General features: G+C 44.0%; 1 protein-coding gene across 1 annotated transcript in view; it reads right to left on the reverse strand.

Annotated features, from left to right (window-relative positions):
* Positions 1-15,756, reverse strand: part of LOC104343335 (transmembrane protease serine 11E-like) — a 52,601-nt gene extending 36,845 nt beyond the window's left edge. The window contains exons 1-3 of the mRNA XM_086464792.1: positions 15,617-15,756; positions 6,390-6,447; positions 5,640-5,833 (exon numbers count right to left, since the gene is read on the reverse strand). Coding sequence (XP_086320918.1) covers positions 5,640-5,833; positions 6,390-6,447; positions 15,617-15,756 — 392 coding nt within the window. The remainder of the gene's footprint in view (positions 1-5,639; positions 5,834-6,389; positions 6,448-15,616) is intronic.
* Between the last annotated feature and the right edge of the window lie 2,650 nt (positions 15,757-18,406).

An 18,406-nucleotide genomic window follows, 5' to 3' on the forward strand; every position in this document is an offset into this window, starting at 1 on the left:
CAACAAAAAACAACATAAAATTGCCCACACTGACATTCTTACTTGATTGTCATCTCTTTGTTTCCTAATAATTGCTAACACTGTCTTGGCTTTTTCAGCTGGCATTCAGCTGGCATTTTCCTAGAAATACCCATGGACACCCTTCCTGAGTGGTAGTAGGCCATTTGGAGCCCTGCATTCTGTACTTGGGTTCCCCCCGTCATGAGCACAAAACCACCCCCCAGGAACCCTTTCCTCAACAAGGACCTCACATCAATAAACACAGAGACAGAGGATTCCTCCCATTATGCATTTTACAAGGCGGACACAAGAAGGACAGATGTCTGTTGACTTTTAGTAACAAAGGAGTATCAGGAAAACAAAAAAGTCAGTCTGAAAGAAAAATCAAAAATCTTACCTAATATCCTAACTTGTTTTTTTTAAGGGTGCCATTCAATAAACTTATCATAAACACTGCATTAAATAAAACATGTATGCACTTGCCTCACTGCAGCCTGAAACTGCTAGTTTACAAAAGAAATAAAAGTGTCTTTTACCTATTGGAATTTAGATTCACTTCTGGCAAAGAAACAGAATTAAAACTGCCTTCTAAGAGTCAAACCGCCTGTTTCAGAGGAAAAGTCTCAAATGTCTTCCTCACCAGGGCAGAAAGCACACTCTGACGCCTATGGGAACCCCTCCATTACCTGCAGTGACCTTCATATCAGAGACAGTGTCTACCGAAGTCAGCATGCTCCATGAAAGAGAACACAGGCTCTGCTTTGGCATGCATGCACCGACAGTGTCTGCTCAAGAAAGGTGCTGACAGGACAGCCTAACAGCCAAACCCAAAACAGTCACCTAGAGATGATCTCTTGTGGGTTATTAAATATCCTTTGGGTTTAGTCCTGTAAGATAGGCATGCTTAGACAGACATTTCTCCACAATTTTGGAATACATCTGGTACTCCTCTCTTATAAAGGTGCTTTGAGAAAAAAATTTATAAAAAACCACTGTATCAGCCTTAGCAATGATTGTAATATATAAATACACAAATAATAGGACAGTGATGGTCTTTTAATCTGTTTACTGAAATAGATATTTTTCCTGAGGTATGAAATGTCACTGTAAAACAACTATACTTATATCACTTCAGAAGAATTCTGCAAGTTTGATACAACAGACAAGCCCTTCTGACTTCGTGATAGTTTGTGACAGCTTACATTCACTGAGAATCTGACAAAGTATCCAGATTTTCCTGTAGTTTGGAAGCTGATGTTTCTGGCTGAATAATAAGTTTTTCCATATTTTATATATAATAAACAATTGCTAGGCTTGGTAGATAAACAGTGAGATGCTGTAATCTAGCAATGTATTTTCACTGAACAGAGATGGACAAATTTCTTCATGGGAGAAATGCTGCTGAAATTAGAGAAGGCTCTTTAGACAAGTGGTTCAGCTGAGACCCTGAAACCCCAGGCAGTTTCTCCAGTAGCAGAGAAACTGGAGAATTCCCATATTCTGTTCTGTATGGAATCTGTCCCCCTCTTATCACCAAATCTGTCCACAGACCACATGAAGTTTTCAGATTGTCTTGTATCAGAAGCATGTCAAATTAAGCCATCCCAAGCTTTGTGTTAGCTCGACTTCTTTCAGAATGAAGATCTCTGTGCAACCAGAAACACAAATATGGAAGGAGTATGTGATGGAAGCAGAATGGCTTTAATTTAAAAGCTTATGCTGACTCAAAATGCCTAATCATAAAACTGTCTGTAAAAAAATTGATAAAGTAAGGCACTTCTGCAACACCCTTTAACAGGAACAGAGGCCAGAAAAGCTGCTGGGTTTACACTGGGTCTTGCTCAGTTAATGAAGACGACTAGATTTTAAGGCTCAAGAGGAGGTCCTTTGTCATTCTGGTTTTCCTGTCTAAAATGGTCAGAAACAGATTGAATGTGGCAAGGAAATACAAATTATACCAATTCCTTATGAGTTAAATCAGGTGTGGTGTGTACCAGAATCAAAAGTACTTCCTTAGGGATTCCAGGAATCAGGATCTACTCTAGGGCAAACTGAGCAGAATTGGTTTCTGTTTGGTACATGTAGGCACCACATCTGCCTCCTGCAAGCACCAAGGTTAACTCCCACTAATGCCAATGGGACATGAGTGTCCTTGCACCAGGGCTGGTATCCATTTCCTGCTACACCTCAGCAGTCTGTAATTTACACTCATTTTTCCCACCTACTGCATGACAAATTGGTGCAAGTGGCACTGCATTTCCACCTACCTATTCACTGTTAGACTGCCATATACAACACCAGCTACTCTGTACCTCACCCTGCCAGGGCACAAAATTTCACAAGGAAGTTGCGGGTAGGACACTGCATTTGCTTCCCAGACTGCAGGACACAGTACAACAGAGAAGGGACAAGACCAGCAAGGCTGCCTACTCCACCCAGTTTTCCTTAGCAGCTTTTCTTCCTGAAGGATTTTATGGAGCACACATTCCAACTTAGCTTGAAATGTGAAAAGAGGCATCCTTGCAGCTGAACTGAGGAAGTGTGGTCTAGATGATCGGGTAGTGGGGTGGATTGTGAATTGGCTGAAGGAAAGAAATCAGAGAGTTGTGGTCAATGGGACAAAGTCTAGTTGGAGGCCTGTATCCAGTGGAGTCCCTCAGGGGTCAGTACTGGGACCAGGACTATTCAATATATTCATCAATGACCTGGATGAGGGAACAGAGCGCACTGTCAGCAAGTTTGCTGATGGCAGAAAACTGGGAGGAGCGGCTGACACACCAGAAGGCTGTGCTGCCATTCAGCGAGACCTGGACAGGCTGGAGAGCTGGGCAGGAACAAATTTAATGAAATACAACAAGGGCAAGTGTAGAGCCTTGCATCTGGGAAAGAACTACCCCGTGTACTAGTATAGGTTGGGGACTGAGCTGTTGGAGAGTAGCATAGGGGAAAGGGAGCTCGGTGTCCTGGTGGACAGCAGGATGACCATGAGCCAGCAATGTGCCCTCATGGCCAAGAAGGCCAATGGCATCCCGGGGTGTATTAGAAGGGGTGTGGTCAGGAGGTCGGGAGAAGTTCTCCTCCCCCTCTACTCTGCCCTGGTGAGACCACATCTGGAATAGTGTGTCCAGTTCTGGGCCCCTCAGTTCAAGAAGGACAGGGAACTGCTGGAAAGAGTCCAGTGCAGAGCCACAAAGATGGTTAAGGGGGTGGAACGTCTCCCTTATGATGAAAGGCTGAGGGAGCTGGGTCTCTTTAGCTTGGAGGAGACTGAGGGGTGACCTCATTAGTGTTTATAAAAATGTAAAGGGTGAGTGTCAAGAGGATGGAGCCAGGGTCTTCTCACAAGGGGCAACGGGTGCAAGCTGGAGCATAGGAGGTTCCACATTAACATAAGGAAAAACTTTTTCACTGTGAGGATGGCAGAGCACTGGAACAGGCTGCCCAGAGAGGTTGTGGAGTCTCCTTCTCTGGAGACATACAAAACCTGCCTGGACGCATTCCTGTGTGACCTACTCTAGGTGGTCCTGCTCTGGCAGCGGGGTTGGACTAGATGGTCTTTCAAGGTCCCTTCCAACCTCTAACATTCTGTGATTCTGTGATCTTGGAACTGGATAAAGATGAAACTAATACTGAAGCACCACTCATAAGAAACTAAGGCATAGCATGATAAGCTCAAACAGCAAGGGTTATGGCTCCACACTCAGATCTACATCCCTGCCCACCAAAGAACTCTGGACACTTAACAGGCTACACAGGGTCTTTGTTAAGATCAGGTAGCCTCCATCCCTTCCCAATTGTGTAAATATTTAATTATCCAACACAGATTTCCCCTAACATACTTTAAATATTATAATAATCTAAACAACTATTTAAACAACTAAATCCTTTCCTAACTAGGAGGCAACCAAACTGGACTCCAATGTTGTTTAACTACCCTCTAGCACTCTGTCATTAAAATTATTTACACCACTGTTCATATGAACAAGACATGGCAACTAGATTTACAACTGACTAGAAAAAGGAATGGTTTTTCAATTCTGCTAGGTAGAGGACTCTCATTTAGTTTTCCCTCTTTATGCAATGTGCACAAACTGCTATTCACAACTGATGCAGATTTCTTCCTCACCTGACAGCTAGAGCAGCATAACTTTTAAGGTATGGATATTAAACAGGGCAGACAATCAGGGCAGGTATTGGGCAGCGTACCACTAACGAGCACAGAGCAAAAGCTGGACTCAGTCTTCTCCTGGCAAAATCAACACTGTATTGACTAAAATGATATTGTCCTTGAAAAATGAGAAAAAGACTTAAGTGGGCATAAAGAATAAGTTTTGCCAATCCAGAAACAATGTTTCTATTTCAGCATGTCCAGAAAGTATTTTAAAAACCCAATTTTTAAAAATACCGATGATGGAAAAAAAAAAGTAATATCTTGCAATCATCCACAGCCACTTGCCCAAAGCAATGCCAGAGAGGAGACTAATACTGTAGCCTTTAGCAATCACACACAAAAATACAGCCATCCAGCCAAATCATCAGGCTGTTTAAAAAAATAAAAAATTCAGATTCTTTTTGATTTTGTTTCTGAGGTCATCATTTTGAGCTTCATCAATTGCTGAGGCAACAACAAAAAAACAAACTCAAGGGAGACTGAGCATCTCCCATTGCCACATGAATCCATGAGCCAGAGCATTAAACAGAAACACTTCCATGAGGCTCACTGTAGCTTTAAGATGAGATCACTGCTCTGACCCAAGAGAACATAGTAGAGTGTCACAGCTGTGAGACTTATTTTTGTAAAAATACTCTGAACTTTCTGTCAATGTCTTACATATTGTTACAGTGAAACAAAACTAAGGATATCCAGCATCTCTGACTGCACAAAATACTTTGACACAAAACACCTTGTCATGACTCCCTAGAAACCATGGCTTTTTCCTTATAGTATGGATTTTTCCTTACTTTGACATAGTAAGGTCAAAACTGGAATGATGAACACCTATAGTGTTCTCCTTATGTAGTTGTGCTGCCATCACTGATTTAACTGGGACTTTTTGCAGGGTTTGGGGGAAATAATATTGCAACCTGACCAAAACCCATGGTTTCCCACAATCATGTTATTAACATTTGATTTTGACATAAAGAGTTTACCAGATTCTGCACTGTTGCAATAAAATCCTGCTGGGAGCAGGATAAGACAATCACAGGGAGGAAATGTGAGTGTCAACCTAAGCCATCATATCATCTTTCTAAACAGAAAGCAAATCTTTGCACTCCTGGCCATGCTAGGGAAGGACTTCCCTCTGTATTTCTCACTCCAGCCATATGTTATTCTTTTCATCCCGACCACAACCCCCAAAGTCTGCCTTTCAGTCTGCAACTTACTGTTTAGCTTTCCCTCCACCTATCGTCCCTTTTCACGCTGCACATTTCAGATGAATCCATGATGTACCCTAGATCTAAAAGGAAGAAAGGGGCAGAGATAGAGCAATGAGGTACAAGATCAGGCAAGGAAACAAACAGATTTCTCTTCTGTATCTATATATGTCCTTGAAGTCCTAAAGCTATTTCATAGACAGTATCCTTCACCATCATTACATCTCCAAATGAGACCTGCCGAGTTAAAACATGCCACCTACTTTTGAAGATCCCATGGTAGGTCCCGGTAGGTCTGGTAGCCTTTCTGACCGCCAACCAAGGCCTGACTAAAGTCTGGACTGTGTAGCGAATGCTGCTGGAAAATGCAGGAGTCACATCGACTGGTGTGACGGGAAGGGAAAGGTGTTGAATGAAGATCCTTCATTGAGGCACGGCTGGAGCAACACCCAGCACCCTGTGGGTTATTGCAAAATGAGGGAGCGAACTTCAGAATAAAAACAAACAGAGGTAAGCATGGAGTTGATAAGAAGACTGTAACCTTCAGATCAGATCCACATCAAAGAGCTCCCCAGGCAGAGATGGACAGAGCAGATAAACCGGCCCAGGCAAGAAGACTTGTTCTTCACCACAGCAGAACGGGAAGTACGTGAGATTTCCCTTTTCCAGCACTCCTTTTCTGTCCAACTTGTATCCCTACGACAGGCCTTCTCCTGAGTGGCAGCACCTTCTACCGTACACTCACTGTAAAACCCACAAGGGAAAGGCACCACACTGTCCGCAACGCTAAGTCACTTGCCTCTTAAGATAGCCAACACAAAGGCCAAACACAAAAACAAATACAGACATAAATAGCTTGGTCAGCCAAGCCTGATCTCCCTCAGTGCTCACTCCTTCACAGCTGTCCTGGACTCCCTTGGCATCAGGGACATGACAACTATAAGTATCCAGCCTCCTAATTACACGTTAGTCATTTAATGGTTGGCATAACCCCGCCTGTGGAAACTGCTTACTCTGTGAAAATGGCCACCAATCCCATTGGAATTCCCTTCTCCCAGCACAAACTTGATTCTTCAGAGCTAGCTGAAAAGGGGAAAACTGGATATTCTCTAGTGAGAAATTCTGCACTTGCACCCAAAATCCCAAACCAAAAAAGGAAAATTACCAGAAACCAAACTTCTGATTTATAGTCTTTGATGCACTTGGATTTGTGCCAAAAAAAAAAATTGAAGCATGTGGTTTTCCAATGAAGTCTCGAGATTTCACAGTCATTTTTATGGCAACACTTATTATCTTCCAGGAAGAACCTCAGGAACAGAGAGTTAAAAAAAAAAACAGCAAGAGGAAAATTTCACCTAATCATACCAATTCCTTTTCCATCTTTCCCCAAAGATGCCCATTCACAGGCACTTCAATGCAATTATAGAAGCAAGTGTCTGGACAGCCCATTTTTAGGATGGTGGGAAAAGGATAGCATCTCCTGTTTCTCTAACATCGATTTCTTCCTTTGCTTTGATCAAATGAATTGCTTTTTTTGGCTTCTCCTAGGTGCCCGTAGAAAGGGCATTGTTGCAGTTACCTATGTTACACAGGGCTTTACTGACTGAATGCACAATTACCTATCAAGTACTAATATCCTCCCTGGGCATTCCCTTCCCCCCAGCCCTGTTATTTTCTTTTTCAAGATTAGTAAAACTCAAAAAAGTTTATGCACAAAGAAATCCCTGCTCCACCCAGAAACACGCACATCCACAGGAACTCTGGCACTAAATGGAGTGTTGGAGATTGATAACAAACCAATTCAATCCAGGAGTCAAGAATACCATAGAATTCCTTGGGATTTTGTTTGGGCTTTTGTTTTTAATATTGTGATCGCAAAACCTGCCGTCCTTACAAAACGCACTCTTAGAACAGAAAAAGCTTAATTAAGAAGCACATACAAATGTCTGCCCAGAATGGTCAGGCTGAGTCTGTGCATAGTGATCTGCTCATAGAGATAAAAGCTGGCAGCATTTTTAGTGTGTTACATTAATTGCTTCATTAGTATTTAGAGACCACTAATCAGGTGCCCTTAGTACCCAGGCCAAGCACACTGGGAAAAGGTGCCCCTTGAAGTGTTTACCGTGTAAGATGCACAGAATGCGCACCCTGATGTGTTCAGAAGTTCAAAGGCCAGCTCTAACCACCTGTGCCAGGTAAGAAACATATTCCAGCAGAAGTAAGTTTTAGCAAACAGCTAGAGTTTCAGATAAAAGTTACCCGAGATCTTGGGCTCTGCCACAAGATTTCGTGGAGGCAAAGATCATTCATTAGAACACCAGGCTGCAAAAGGTCTCGGGAGGTAGTGCTAGAGGAAGGGTCTTGGACAACAGATGAATGAACTTCTGGTAACTTTCAGAGCACACTAGGATGGACCTTCCTGTTGTTATTCCAAAGCATGAACAACAGAGATATTCCAAAAACATGATTTGATTTCCTTACAATCTAGAATTTTTGGTGATCTGCCTAATAAAAACTGAAGTAGGTTGCTTTTGTTTTCAAATTAATTAACCATTAAAATGAACTGTCCTAGAAAACAGTGGAAAAATAAGGAAATACACTTGCCTGTGTCAGATTATGCAAAATCAATTTACACATATGTGTTCCCGAGGAACAATGGTACCAACAGGCCAAGAAAAGCCAATCATTAAGGGACAATTTTCCTCCCAATAAATTAGCATTGCAAAGTGCTTGGTATTACAAGGTTATTCAGTAAGCTAAGGCACTTACTAACCTTTTTGGTTAATACTAGGGAAGCACTACAGAAACTAGCTATCAAAGCGTGGGATGGAAATCCGAGAATGTGGGTGCACAGGGTTTTATGAATGAAAGGGTAAAAAGATGTAGTAACTGTTCTCTCCATCTAACCCTGCAAAGTCAGCCCAGCCAGTCAGACTGTTTGCCTAAGAATGGTAATAATAGGCTACCTTGGTTTATGTTTGCATAGGCTCCCTGGCTGTGGAGACAAAGAATGCCTTTCGAGAAGACCATTGGCCAGCTCCATAGCAAAAACATCTTTGGAATTTACAAGCAAAAATGTTTTACATAATTGTCTACCACTTTCTTAACCCAGGACACAAATTTTAGACCAAAGACAGCGGTTGGTCATTACTTTTAAACTGAGAAGTGAATGTCCTTGCCAGCAATATTTAACAGAACTGAAAGAAGTGCTGTTAAACAGTATGGCCTTAAACAACCTGAACTAATTAGATCTGCTTTGAGCAGGGGGTTTGACAAGATGACCTCTGTACATCCTACCCAATCTAAATTACTCTGTGATTCTGTGAGCATCTGATAAGACGAAACTGGTACACTGCGATGAAATCCTTCCCTAGGACGAGTCCACTCATTTTCCATCAGCACACCTTGACAGCTCAGTTATGCTTCAGACCTCCCCCTCCTGAAAATTACAAAGGCAACTTGCATTTGGCCTTCAAAATTCAGGAGAAGCTCTAAATGAGATGCATTTCTTTATACTTTTTAACTTCAGCTGTGGACATGCTACACAACTTTACTGTTTTGACAAAAAAAAATCATCAGGTTATTATCCCATGCTTTCTTTTGCCACATGAAATTCCCACCCATGGCTTCTAATAACTGGTAAGTAGAAAAACAAAACCAGAAAATCCACTAAAAGGACAGAATGATTTTCCAGAGCCAATATCAGGGCTGGGAGAGAAGCCAGTTCCTTTATCTTGAGCCTTGAAAAGTCACTCAGGGCCAGATTTTATTACATGCCCATGCAGCTTTGAGATACTGCATGTGCAGAGGCTCTCAGATGGTATAGCAACGGCCTCAAGCTCTGAAGTATGCTAGATCCTGCCCTGGTTGGTTTCAGATACTCCCTCTTTCCAGGCCCTTATAACAGAAACTGCTACACCCGTCTGAGTTGTAGACAGATAGGCCAGCCTGGAATACTGGCAACACCCTTAGACGACAGAAGTCCCCCACTGCCAGTCATTAAAAAAGAATTCACTGCCCATCACCCCATTAGGGGCAAAAAGGTAGCACATATGTACCTGTCCCCTGCAGCTGCTCAGCCAGAGCTGCTACTTGGTACAGTGAAACAGGCCAGCCTGCATTTTCTTCCAGGTGTTGCCTAGCAATCAGGCTAACAAGCTGCTCTCCACATCCACTGCACAAATCCTCTGCTCCCACTCAAGATACACAGCACCTCCAAAGAGAGGAGATCTTTATACAAATTGGACTAGGCCTACAAAGAAATAAGGCACATTAAGATAAAAATAAATCCTTTACAGGCCCAGTTCAAATTAAACAGGAGAACAACAGCATTGTTTCACACATCAGAAGCGCTGGAGAGACTTACTGGGAGCACTAACACAGAGCTCTGCAGAGACAACACACTCAAAACAAGACTTTTCCCGCATCTCTGTATCTCCTGAAAATGGTCAGTTTGGATTTGTTTTCATTTTATTTGTTAGCAGCTAACTTGTCTGGTGGAAGCCGAATGGAGTCTGGCTCTTTGAGATGCTTTCTAGAACAGCTGTTATCTGTTTCAATTTGCTCTTGTGAGCAACCACCTGATTTATTATACACTGCATTAGCCTTCGAGACTTCATAGACTAAATTAGTCATAATGAAAATCAAGCCCAAGACCTCCATTCTGCAGCCATTTCAACTCGTTGTCCTTTCAGCCACAGTTCTGGAGCTGAGTCACTCTTGATGGAAAAATGCAGCATGCTTTCGACAGGACTGCTCAGTACCAAATGTGGGCCCACTTGGTTTGGTGCCGCCCTCTGAGATCTTCTGGCTGATCTCACGCTTGGATAACCTGCTTTCTGCCTAGTGGCACAGGATAGATATTGTTTCCCCTTCCATGCCCTGCTTTTCATTGATTACTCAATCAACAGTACCAGTGCCACACAAGTTGGGGACAACAGCACTGGGTACTGCATCTAAGGGTCAAGCATGAAGATGACCTAGTGTCAGTTTTCTTTAGGTTGTCCACCAGAGCATTCACCTGTCATAGAAACAGTTGAGGGTCAGTCAGCTCATCTGAGACAGTACCTGCCACCTAGCCAGCTGAAGATGCCAGGCACTTTAGGAGAACAGAATCACAGAGTAGCTGAGGTAGGAAAGGAACTCTGGAGATGGTCTAGCCCAAAATCCCTGTTCAAAAGAAGGGCAGTTGGACCAGCGTGCTCAGGATCATGTCCAACTGGGGTTCTGCATATGTCCAAAGATGAAGACTTCATAACTTCTTCGGACAACCTGTTTCAATGTTCAACCACTCTCACAGTAAAAAAGGTTTTTCTTATGTTTTTACTACTCTCTATCATGGGAGACATTATTTCCTGGTACAGTCCCTCCATCTGGTCTGTCCACTGGGGAAGGAATGATCCCAGTAACAGCTCCCCTTGGTATGCAGGTCATCCCCACTGCCCTGGAGAACAGTGCCAGACTGTCTGGGTCATGAGTCCAAAGGCTGTAGACTGCAGGTGATCCCAAGAGTCTGGGGAAGGTCAGAGATGTGCGACAATTGCGGGCAGCTGACTGTATTGACTCACAGAGACCAATCTGTGGTTAAACCAGGCTCTGGATGCTAGGCTGATGGCAAGCCGTTCCTCAAGGAAGGGACTGCCCAGTGGCACAACTGGAAGATGGAAAGCATAGGAGCTGAGGGGACAAACATCACATAGCAAGCACAATCTTTCAGGTTTACTGGAGGAAGGAAAGATTTCAGTAGCTAATCAAGTGAATCAGAGACATGCCATGTATTTCTTGGACATATTCAAGCTTACATAAAAGAAAATAAATGCTTTTTTTTTATAACAAGCTCCTAAAAGCCTTTTCTCTGCCTTTAGGGAAATGATTTATTTGCTCCTGATAAAAAGCCACCAGCAATGAATAGCAAACAAAATATTCTTCAAAGGAAGTGTCATTTAAGAATGGGTTGAATTAAATAAAACTTTACCATAAAGTAAAGGAGATGAACTGCCATTTGTTATATTTGTTTCTGAACTATTCAAACCAGATGAGTTTTGAAAAGTTTTCTTTGCAATAGTGAATCCAAGACCCCAAGCAAGCTGAAATATGGACAGCTATGTTTTATAGAAGGAACCTGGTTCAACCACGCATACAGCAGAACATGAGGATTATTCTTCTGCTTGGTTCTTCACTTCAAACCCTTTGACAGGAACTCCACCCACATAGCTCCCCCAGCCAGATACAAACACACCAGCTGGACATACCCTTGGGTCATGGCACAGTTACCAGCTACTGAATGCTCATAAATGCTTTAAGTGTCACATACACAGCATGTGCTCTGTCAGAAAGTCAGCACAAAACAGTTTCTCTAAGCCATAAAAAAAGAAATAAAACCCCAGATTTGTTAAAATTATGTTATTTAAGAAGTCTGTCTCCAAGACTCTCTTTATTGCGCTTGACCCAGCAAAATGTGACAAAAGGACCACAGTTCTTCCAAACGAACAGCCACCTCCCCATCCATGGCCAACTTGGCATGTTCTGTAATATTGCAATAAAGCTGTTGCATTCCTTTTGACCCTCTCAGGCAATCTCAAATTCCAGGACCATCCCTTCAGCTGTTAGGTATTACAGACCAGGATCAATGAACTCCAGCATGTTTCATTCATCAAGAGCTTGCTCTTCTAGCTCAGAACATGGTGCAACTTGTACCAAGTTTTCCTGACCAGAAAGGGATAAGAAGAAATCAGGTAAGGTTGTTCCATCTACAGGAATCATCAGGAGCTGTCAAAATGGGATGTCAAAGCAAACAGCAGCTGTATGCCACTACAAACCTCCTGTCCTACGGATTCTCAAAATTACTGCTGCTCTTTGCTATCTTGTTTGCAATAAGGCTGACAAGCTCAGAAAATAGACCCATGATGCCAACAATACCTGACAATGTGCCTTTCCAGTCTACTTTTCCACAGGACAGAGGTCTGGCTATGGTGTGGCAGTGAAGCAGGCAAAACCTGCTCAGCCCCTTGCTCGCAGCCGTAGCACGCTGTACTTAACGTACTTAAAGCAGAGCATTTGATGCTAACTTTCTGATGGGGGAAAACAGTGAAACTCACCCAGTGCTGCAGAGGCCTACACTAAAAGCTGAACGGCTGTAGTCTCCTCAAACTTTGCAAAACAATCGTGTAGCAACTCTGCATCTTCAAGGCAACACGGACATGGTGCCTTGTCCTCCAGATCCTCTCTACTGAGCTGAAACAGAGAACCACCAGGAACCAAGAGCTTAAGGCTCTTCTACAATACGATTCACCCTCTAGTGGCTGACATGAGACCTGTTTGCCTGCACACAAATCTGGGGAATCTGGCCAGGTGGGTAAATTCTGTCCAAGTCTGGATGGCATTTTGCTCTTCTAACAGTTAAGCTCTTCTTCCATTTATGCTCTTCTAACAAGTCAATAAAACCAAACAGTTAAGACTATAAAAATCAGTACATAACTACATGGTACAGGATCAGTGTAACATGTTCTAAAACAGAGTAGCCCCCATCTTACAGTTACTTATCGTAACGCAGGAAACTAACAAGTACATGAAACAGAAGGCGAATTTTTAACAGGTTTTACTAAATTTACATATAAATTACATTCCCGTGTGTCATAGAATAGTTTGGGTTGGAAGGGAACTTTAAAGGTCTTCTAGTCCAATCTCCATCTTTAGCTACATCAGGTTGCTCATAGCCCCATCCAACCTGGTCTTGAACGTTTCCAGGGATGGGGCTTCTACCACCTCTCTGGGCAACATGCTCCCGTGTCTCACCACCCTCATTGTAAAAACTTCCTTCTTTATATCTAACCTAAATCTGCCCTCTTTTAGTTTAAAACCATTACTCCTTGTCCTATCGCTTCAGGCCCTGCTAAATGATTGCCCCCATCTTTCTCATAGGTCCTCTTGAAGTACTGAAAGGCCACTACAAGGTCTCCTCAGAGCCTTCTCTTCTCCAGGCTGAACAACCCCAACTCTCTCAGCCTTTTCTTACAGGAGAGGTGCTCGAGCCCCCTGATCATCTTCGTTGCCCTCCTCTGGACCTGCTCCAATAGGTCCATGTCTTTCCTGTACTGAAGGCCCCAGAGTACTCCAGGTGGGGTCTCACCAGAGTGTAGTAGAGGGGGAGAGTCATCTCCTTTGCCCTGTTGGCCACGCTTCTTTTAATTCAGCCCAGGGTATGGTTGGCCTTCTGGGCTGAAAATGCACATTGCTGGCTCATGTCCAGCTTTTCATATACCAGAACCCCCAAGTACTTCTCCTCAGGGCTGCTCTCAATCCCTTCATCCCCCAGCCTGTATTGATACCAAGGATTGCCCCAACCCAGGTGCAGGACCTTGCACTTGGCCTTGTTGAACCTCATGAGGTTTGCACAGACCCACTTCTCAAGCTTGTCTAGATCCCTCTGGACGGCATCCCCTCCCTCAAGCATGTCAACTACACCACTCAGCTTGGTGTCATCTGCAAACTTGCTGAGGGTGCGCTCGATCCCATGGTCTATGTCATTGATGAAGACATTAAATAGCACTGGTCCCCCGTATGGACCCCCGAGGGATGCTGCTCATCACTGATCTCCATCTGGACTTCGAGCTGTTGACCACTACCCTCTGGATGCAACCATGCAACCAATTCCTTATCCACCATACAGTCCACCCATCAAATCCGTATCTCACCAATTTAGAGAAGGATGTGGGGGATCGTGTCAAAGGCCTTACAGAAGTCCAGATAGATGACATCTGTAGCTCCTCCCTTGTCCATCAATGTAGTCACTCTGTCACAGAAGGACACTAGGTCAATCAGGCAAGACTTGGCTGTCCCAAATCACCTCCCTGTCCTCCTTGTGCCTTAGCATTGCTTCTAGGAGGATCTGTTCCATGATCTTCCCAGGAATAGATGTGAGGCTGACACGGTCCTCCTTTCTACCCTTTTTGAAAATGAGTGTGACATTTCCCTTTTTCCAGTAACCAGGGACTTCATCCGACTGCCATTACTTTTCAAATATCATGGGAAGTGGCTTGGCAACTATATCAGCTAGTTCCCTCAGGACTCTGGAATGCATCTCATCAGGTCCCATAGACTTATGTATGTCAGGTTCCTCAGGTGGTCACAAACCTGATCTTCTGTTACAGTGGGAGGGACTTTGTTGTCCTAGTCCCCACCTTGAGGCCCATCCACTTGAGAAGTGTGGGAAGAGAAGTTGCCAGTGAAGACTGAGGAAAATTGTTGAGTACCTCAGCCTTCTCCTCATCCGTTGTTACCAGCTTGCTAGTCTTGCTCATCAGGGGGGTACGCTTTCTTTAACCTTCTTTTCTGGCTGACATACCTGCAGAAGCCCTTCTTATTATTCTTTGCATCCCTTGCCAAGTTCAGCTCCAGCCACGCCTTGGCCTTCCTGACCTCATCCCTACACAACTGGGCAGCGTCCTTATACTCTCCCCAGGATACCTGTCCCTGCTTCCACTGCTTCTACACTTCCTTCTTGCTTTTTAGTTTGACCAGCAGGTCTCAACTCAGACATGATGGTCTCTTGCCTTGCTTGCCTGATTTCTTACTTGTGGGAATCGAGAGCTCTTGTGCTCTATGGGAAGCATCCTTAAAGATCTGCCAGCTCTGTTCTGCTCCCTTGTCCCTGATGGCAGTTTCCCAGGGGGTCCTATTGACTAACTCCTTGAAGAGCTGGAATTTTTCTTTCCTAAAATTCAGGGTCCTGACGTTACTCTTTGCCTGATGCATATCCCCCAGGACTGTGAACTCCACCAGTGCGTGATCACTGCAGCCCAGGCTGCCTCCAGTCCTGATGCCACTGATTAGCTCACTTGCATTGGTGATCATCAGGTCCAGTACGGCATCTCCTCTGGTAGGGCTGTCTATTACCTGGCTTAAAAAGTAATCTTCAATGAACTCCAGGAGACTCCTGCATTGCTTGCAGCTTGCCATGCTACTTTTCCAGCAGATGTCAGGGGGGCTGAAGTCCCCCAGCAGGACAAGAGCTTGCAAGTGCAAAGCTTCCTGTAGCTGGAGTAAGAAGGCATCATCCACAGGCTCCCCTTGATTGGGTGGCCTGTAGTAGACACCAACCACAAGGTTTCCTTTGTTGCCTTGGTCTCTGATTTTTATCCATAAGCTTTCCACCTGCTTGTGACTATTCTTCAGAGACAGCTCTTCATGCTCTACCCATTTCTTGGTGCAGAGGGCAACCCCTCCACCCCTCCTTCCTCACCCGTCCCTTCTGAAGAGCCTGTAACTATCGATAGCTGCACTCCAGTCATGGGATTCATCCCACCAAGTTTTGGTAATGGCAACCAGGTCACAGCTCTCTAACAGCACAGTAGCTTCCAACCCCTCCTGTTTGTTGCCCATGCTGCGTGCATTTGTGTAGAGACACATCAGCTGGGCTGCTGGCTGTGTCACCTTCTTAGAGGAACAGCCATTAGTTCCTTTGAGGTATTTTTCTGGTGTTTTCCTGTTGGCTCCTACTACCTCAGGAGGCCCTGACTCATCTTTTTGAGACTGCAAGCATGCTGCAGTGTACCCAGCACATGCAAGAGGCTGAGTGCCCTCACTAGCACCCCATCCCTCTAACCTTGGTGTGTTGTGCCACAGCTTGTCGCAGGCAAGCCTGAAATTATCCCCCTCCTGCTTCCAATCTAGTTAAAAGCTCTGTCAATAAGCCCTACAAGCTCCTGAGCAAAGGCCCTCTTTCCCCTTTGAGAAAGGTGAATCCCATCTGACCCCATCAAGCCTGGTGCTCTGTAAGCCGTCCCGTTATCGAAAAACCCAAAATTGTGGTGGTGACACCACCACATGATGTAATGCATGATTGTATAGTTAGACACATCCCATTCTGCCTTGAGTGAAGATGTTAATTCCTGTGAAAACATGGCTAAGAGAAGATTAGGCTTGTGGCTTCATAAATAGGTGAGACTGCAGCTTAAAAGAAATACAGATCTGCTATGCCACCTAAACCAAATAAAACATTTTGGCTGCCTACATTGCTTCATATTTCTATAATTTCCTTCAGGAAAAGCCAGACCATGCTGACATCAGTGTAGTTTTGACATGAGTAAGGGATTCAGACCCATCACATCCGTTCACACCAACATTCCCAGTGGATGAGGGGTGTTCTTTCAAGCGCTCTTCTTGACAGTCCCCATTTATACTGCTTTGCATCACCAAGAGGCCTCAGAGCATGTAAAATACATTATTTCCATACGAAACTGGATCAGAAGACTTGTTCCAGCTGCCCTCAGGAAAACTCCACAAGGCAGTCCAAAATAAAGGCTTCCAAAACATATACCCTGTAGATGTCAAGTCCTCTTCAGCCCCGCTCCTCCTGGCTGCACTGTGCTGGCAACTTGGCATTAAGGTAAATCAGGTACTGTATCTCTCTGAATAGATGCTCAGAACTGGCAGCTCCTTAAGCAAATAACAAGTTCATTTTTTCAGCCTGGTGTGCATCACTTTGGAGAACAATATTTACTGCAGCCCTTGATACAGAGCAAATTGCTTAAGGCTTTCTGATTTTGTACCCAAAATAAGCACAACTGGAAAGTTCATGGATGCAAAATAAATTTTTTGGACATGTACTTACCTGTTTTGGGGAACCAGTGAGATAGCTGGGATTTGCAAGCCTGAAAATATTAAGTTTCCAAGCTGCAATGAAATACAGCAAGATGGGGAAACCATTACGCCCTTTGAAACCCCAAGCCTAAAGTTCTTTGAGAACTGGAAATCCATGGCATCTTGTAACGATGCTTTTGATCACGAAGATCAAATTTTATTCACTTCCTGGGTAAGAAAATTGCTACCAGCAAGAAAAAAATTCATATATACTCATCATACATCACTTTTAAGCTTCCTCTACAAGCAATATACTTCAAAGTCATGTGCTGCTTAAGGGGCTAAAGTGAGATTTGTTGGGCTCAGACCTACGGAACCAGTCTGACACTTTTTACTCCCTATGAAGGAATTAAGCAACCAAGTTTTGTTTCTGAAGCTCACAATATTCCACAAGAAAAGTTCCCTGAGAAAAATTTTTCAAGTGCCAGGTTTCCTGATATACACAAGTATAGAACACACAACAGCTGCAGACCCTTGTCTTCCACACAGACCTTCTCTGGGCATCCAAATATTCCAGCACCTCCAGTGAGGCTCTAGAAAAGCATGGTTCTTTGTACTGGCAAGCAGCCAGATCACAGGATGCATAATCAAAATACTTCTGTTAACTCAATGGACTGCTGCTCTGTTTGGCAGGATTTGTAGCAAGCTGCATAGTCCAGAGGAGATCCCCTGAACCGCCGTTGACTACATCAACTGACCTGTGCTCCATTTGGACAACACTTTGACCCTAAGACTGTAGTCAGTGAGGGCCTGTTTCCCCCAGATCTTCTAACTGTGAGAATGCTGAAAGCCTGCTCTTGGCCTTTTCTAGCCTGGCATAAGATTCTTGCTTGCTTGCCACACTGGACCAGGTCTGAGACTTTGCAGTGTGGCTGGTATCTCCTTTGCTGAGTTCTTTCTCTTCTGACCATAGAGGGAATAGAAAGCAATTGAGTGGCTCATTATCTACCAACTAAGACTGCAGCACTTGCTGTTGTCAGGATCAGCATCCACAGAAAGTGCTGGATAGAGTCTGCAGGCACACCAAGGAAAGCATCCCTACCAGGAATAGGTGTGTTCTGCTGCTGAGGTATAGAAAATGTTTGAGATCTACCTGGTAGATGGAAACATGGGCTCCTGAAAACATGAAGTCAGATAGAATGTGATGTTTGTGTGGTTGAGATCAAATAAGTTATCTATGGTCTGGCAATGAGACACAGGCAATTCTTCCTGACAGAAGGGAGAAATCTTTAAATAAGATTACTGGGTCAGTCAGAAGTTCTGCCTTGCTCTGAAGGAGACAGGTATTTCCACTGTAACACAAAATCTTTTTTTGGGGGGATGCAGCAGAAGACGCACATATTAAATTATAAAGACTTGAGAACAGCATTCACAACAATAAGCAGTTTGA

The sequence above is a fragment of the Leptosomus discolor genome, chromosome 4, assembly GCF_034619465.1.
Source record: "Leptosomus discolor isolate bLepDis1 chromosome 4, bLepDis1.hap2, whole genome shotgun sequence".
Lineage (NCBI taxonomy): Eukaryota > Metazoa > Chordata > Aves > Leptosomiformes > Leptosomidae > Leptosomus > Leptosomus discolor.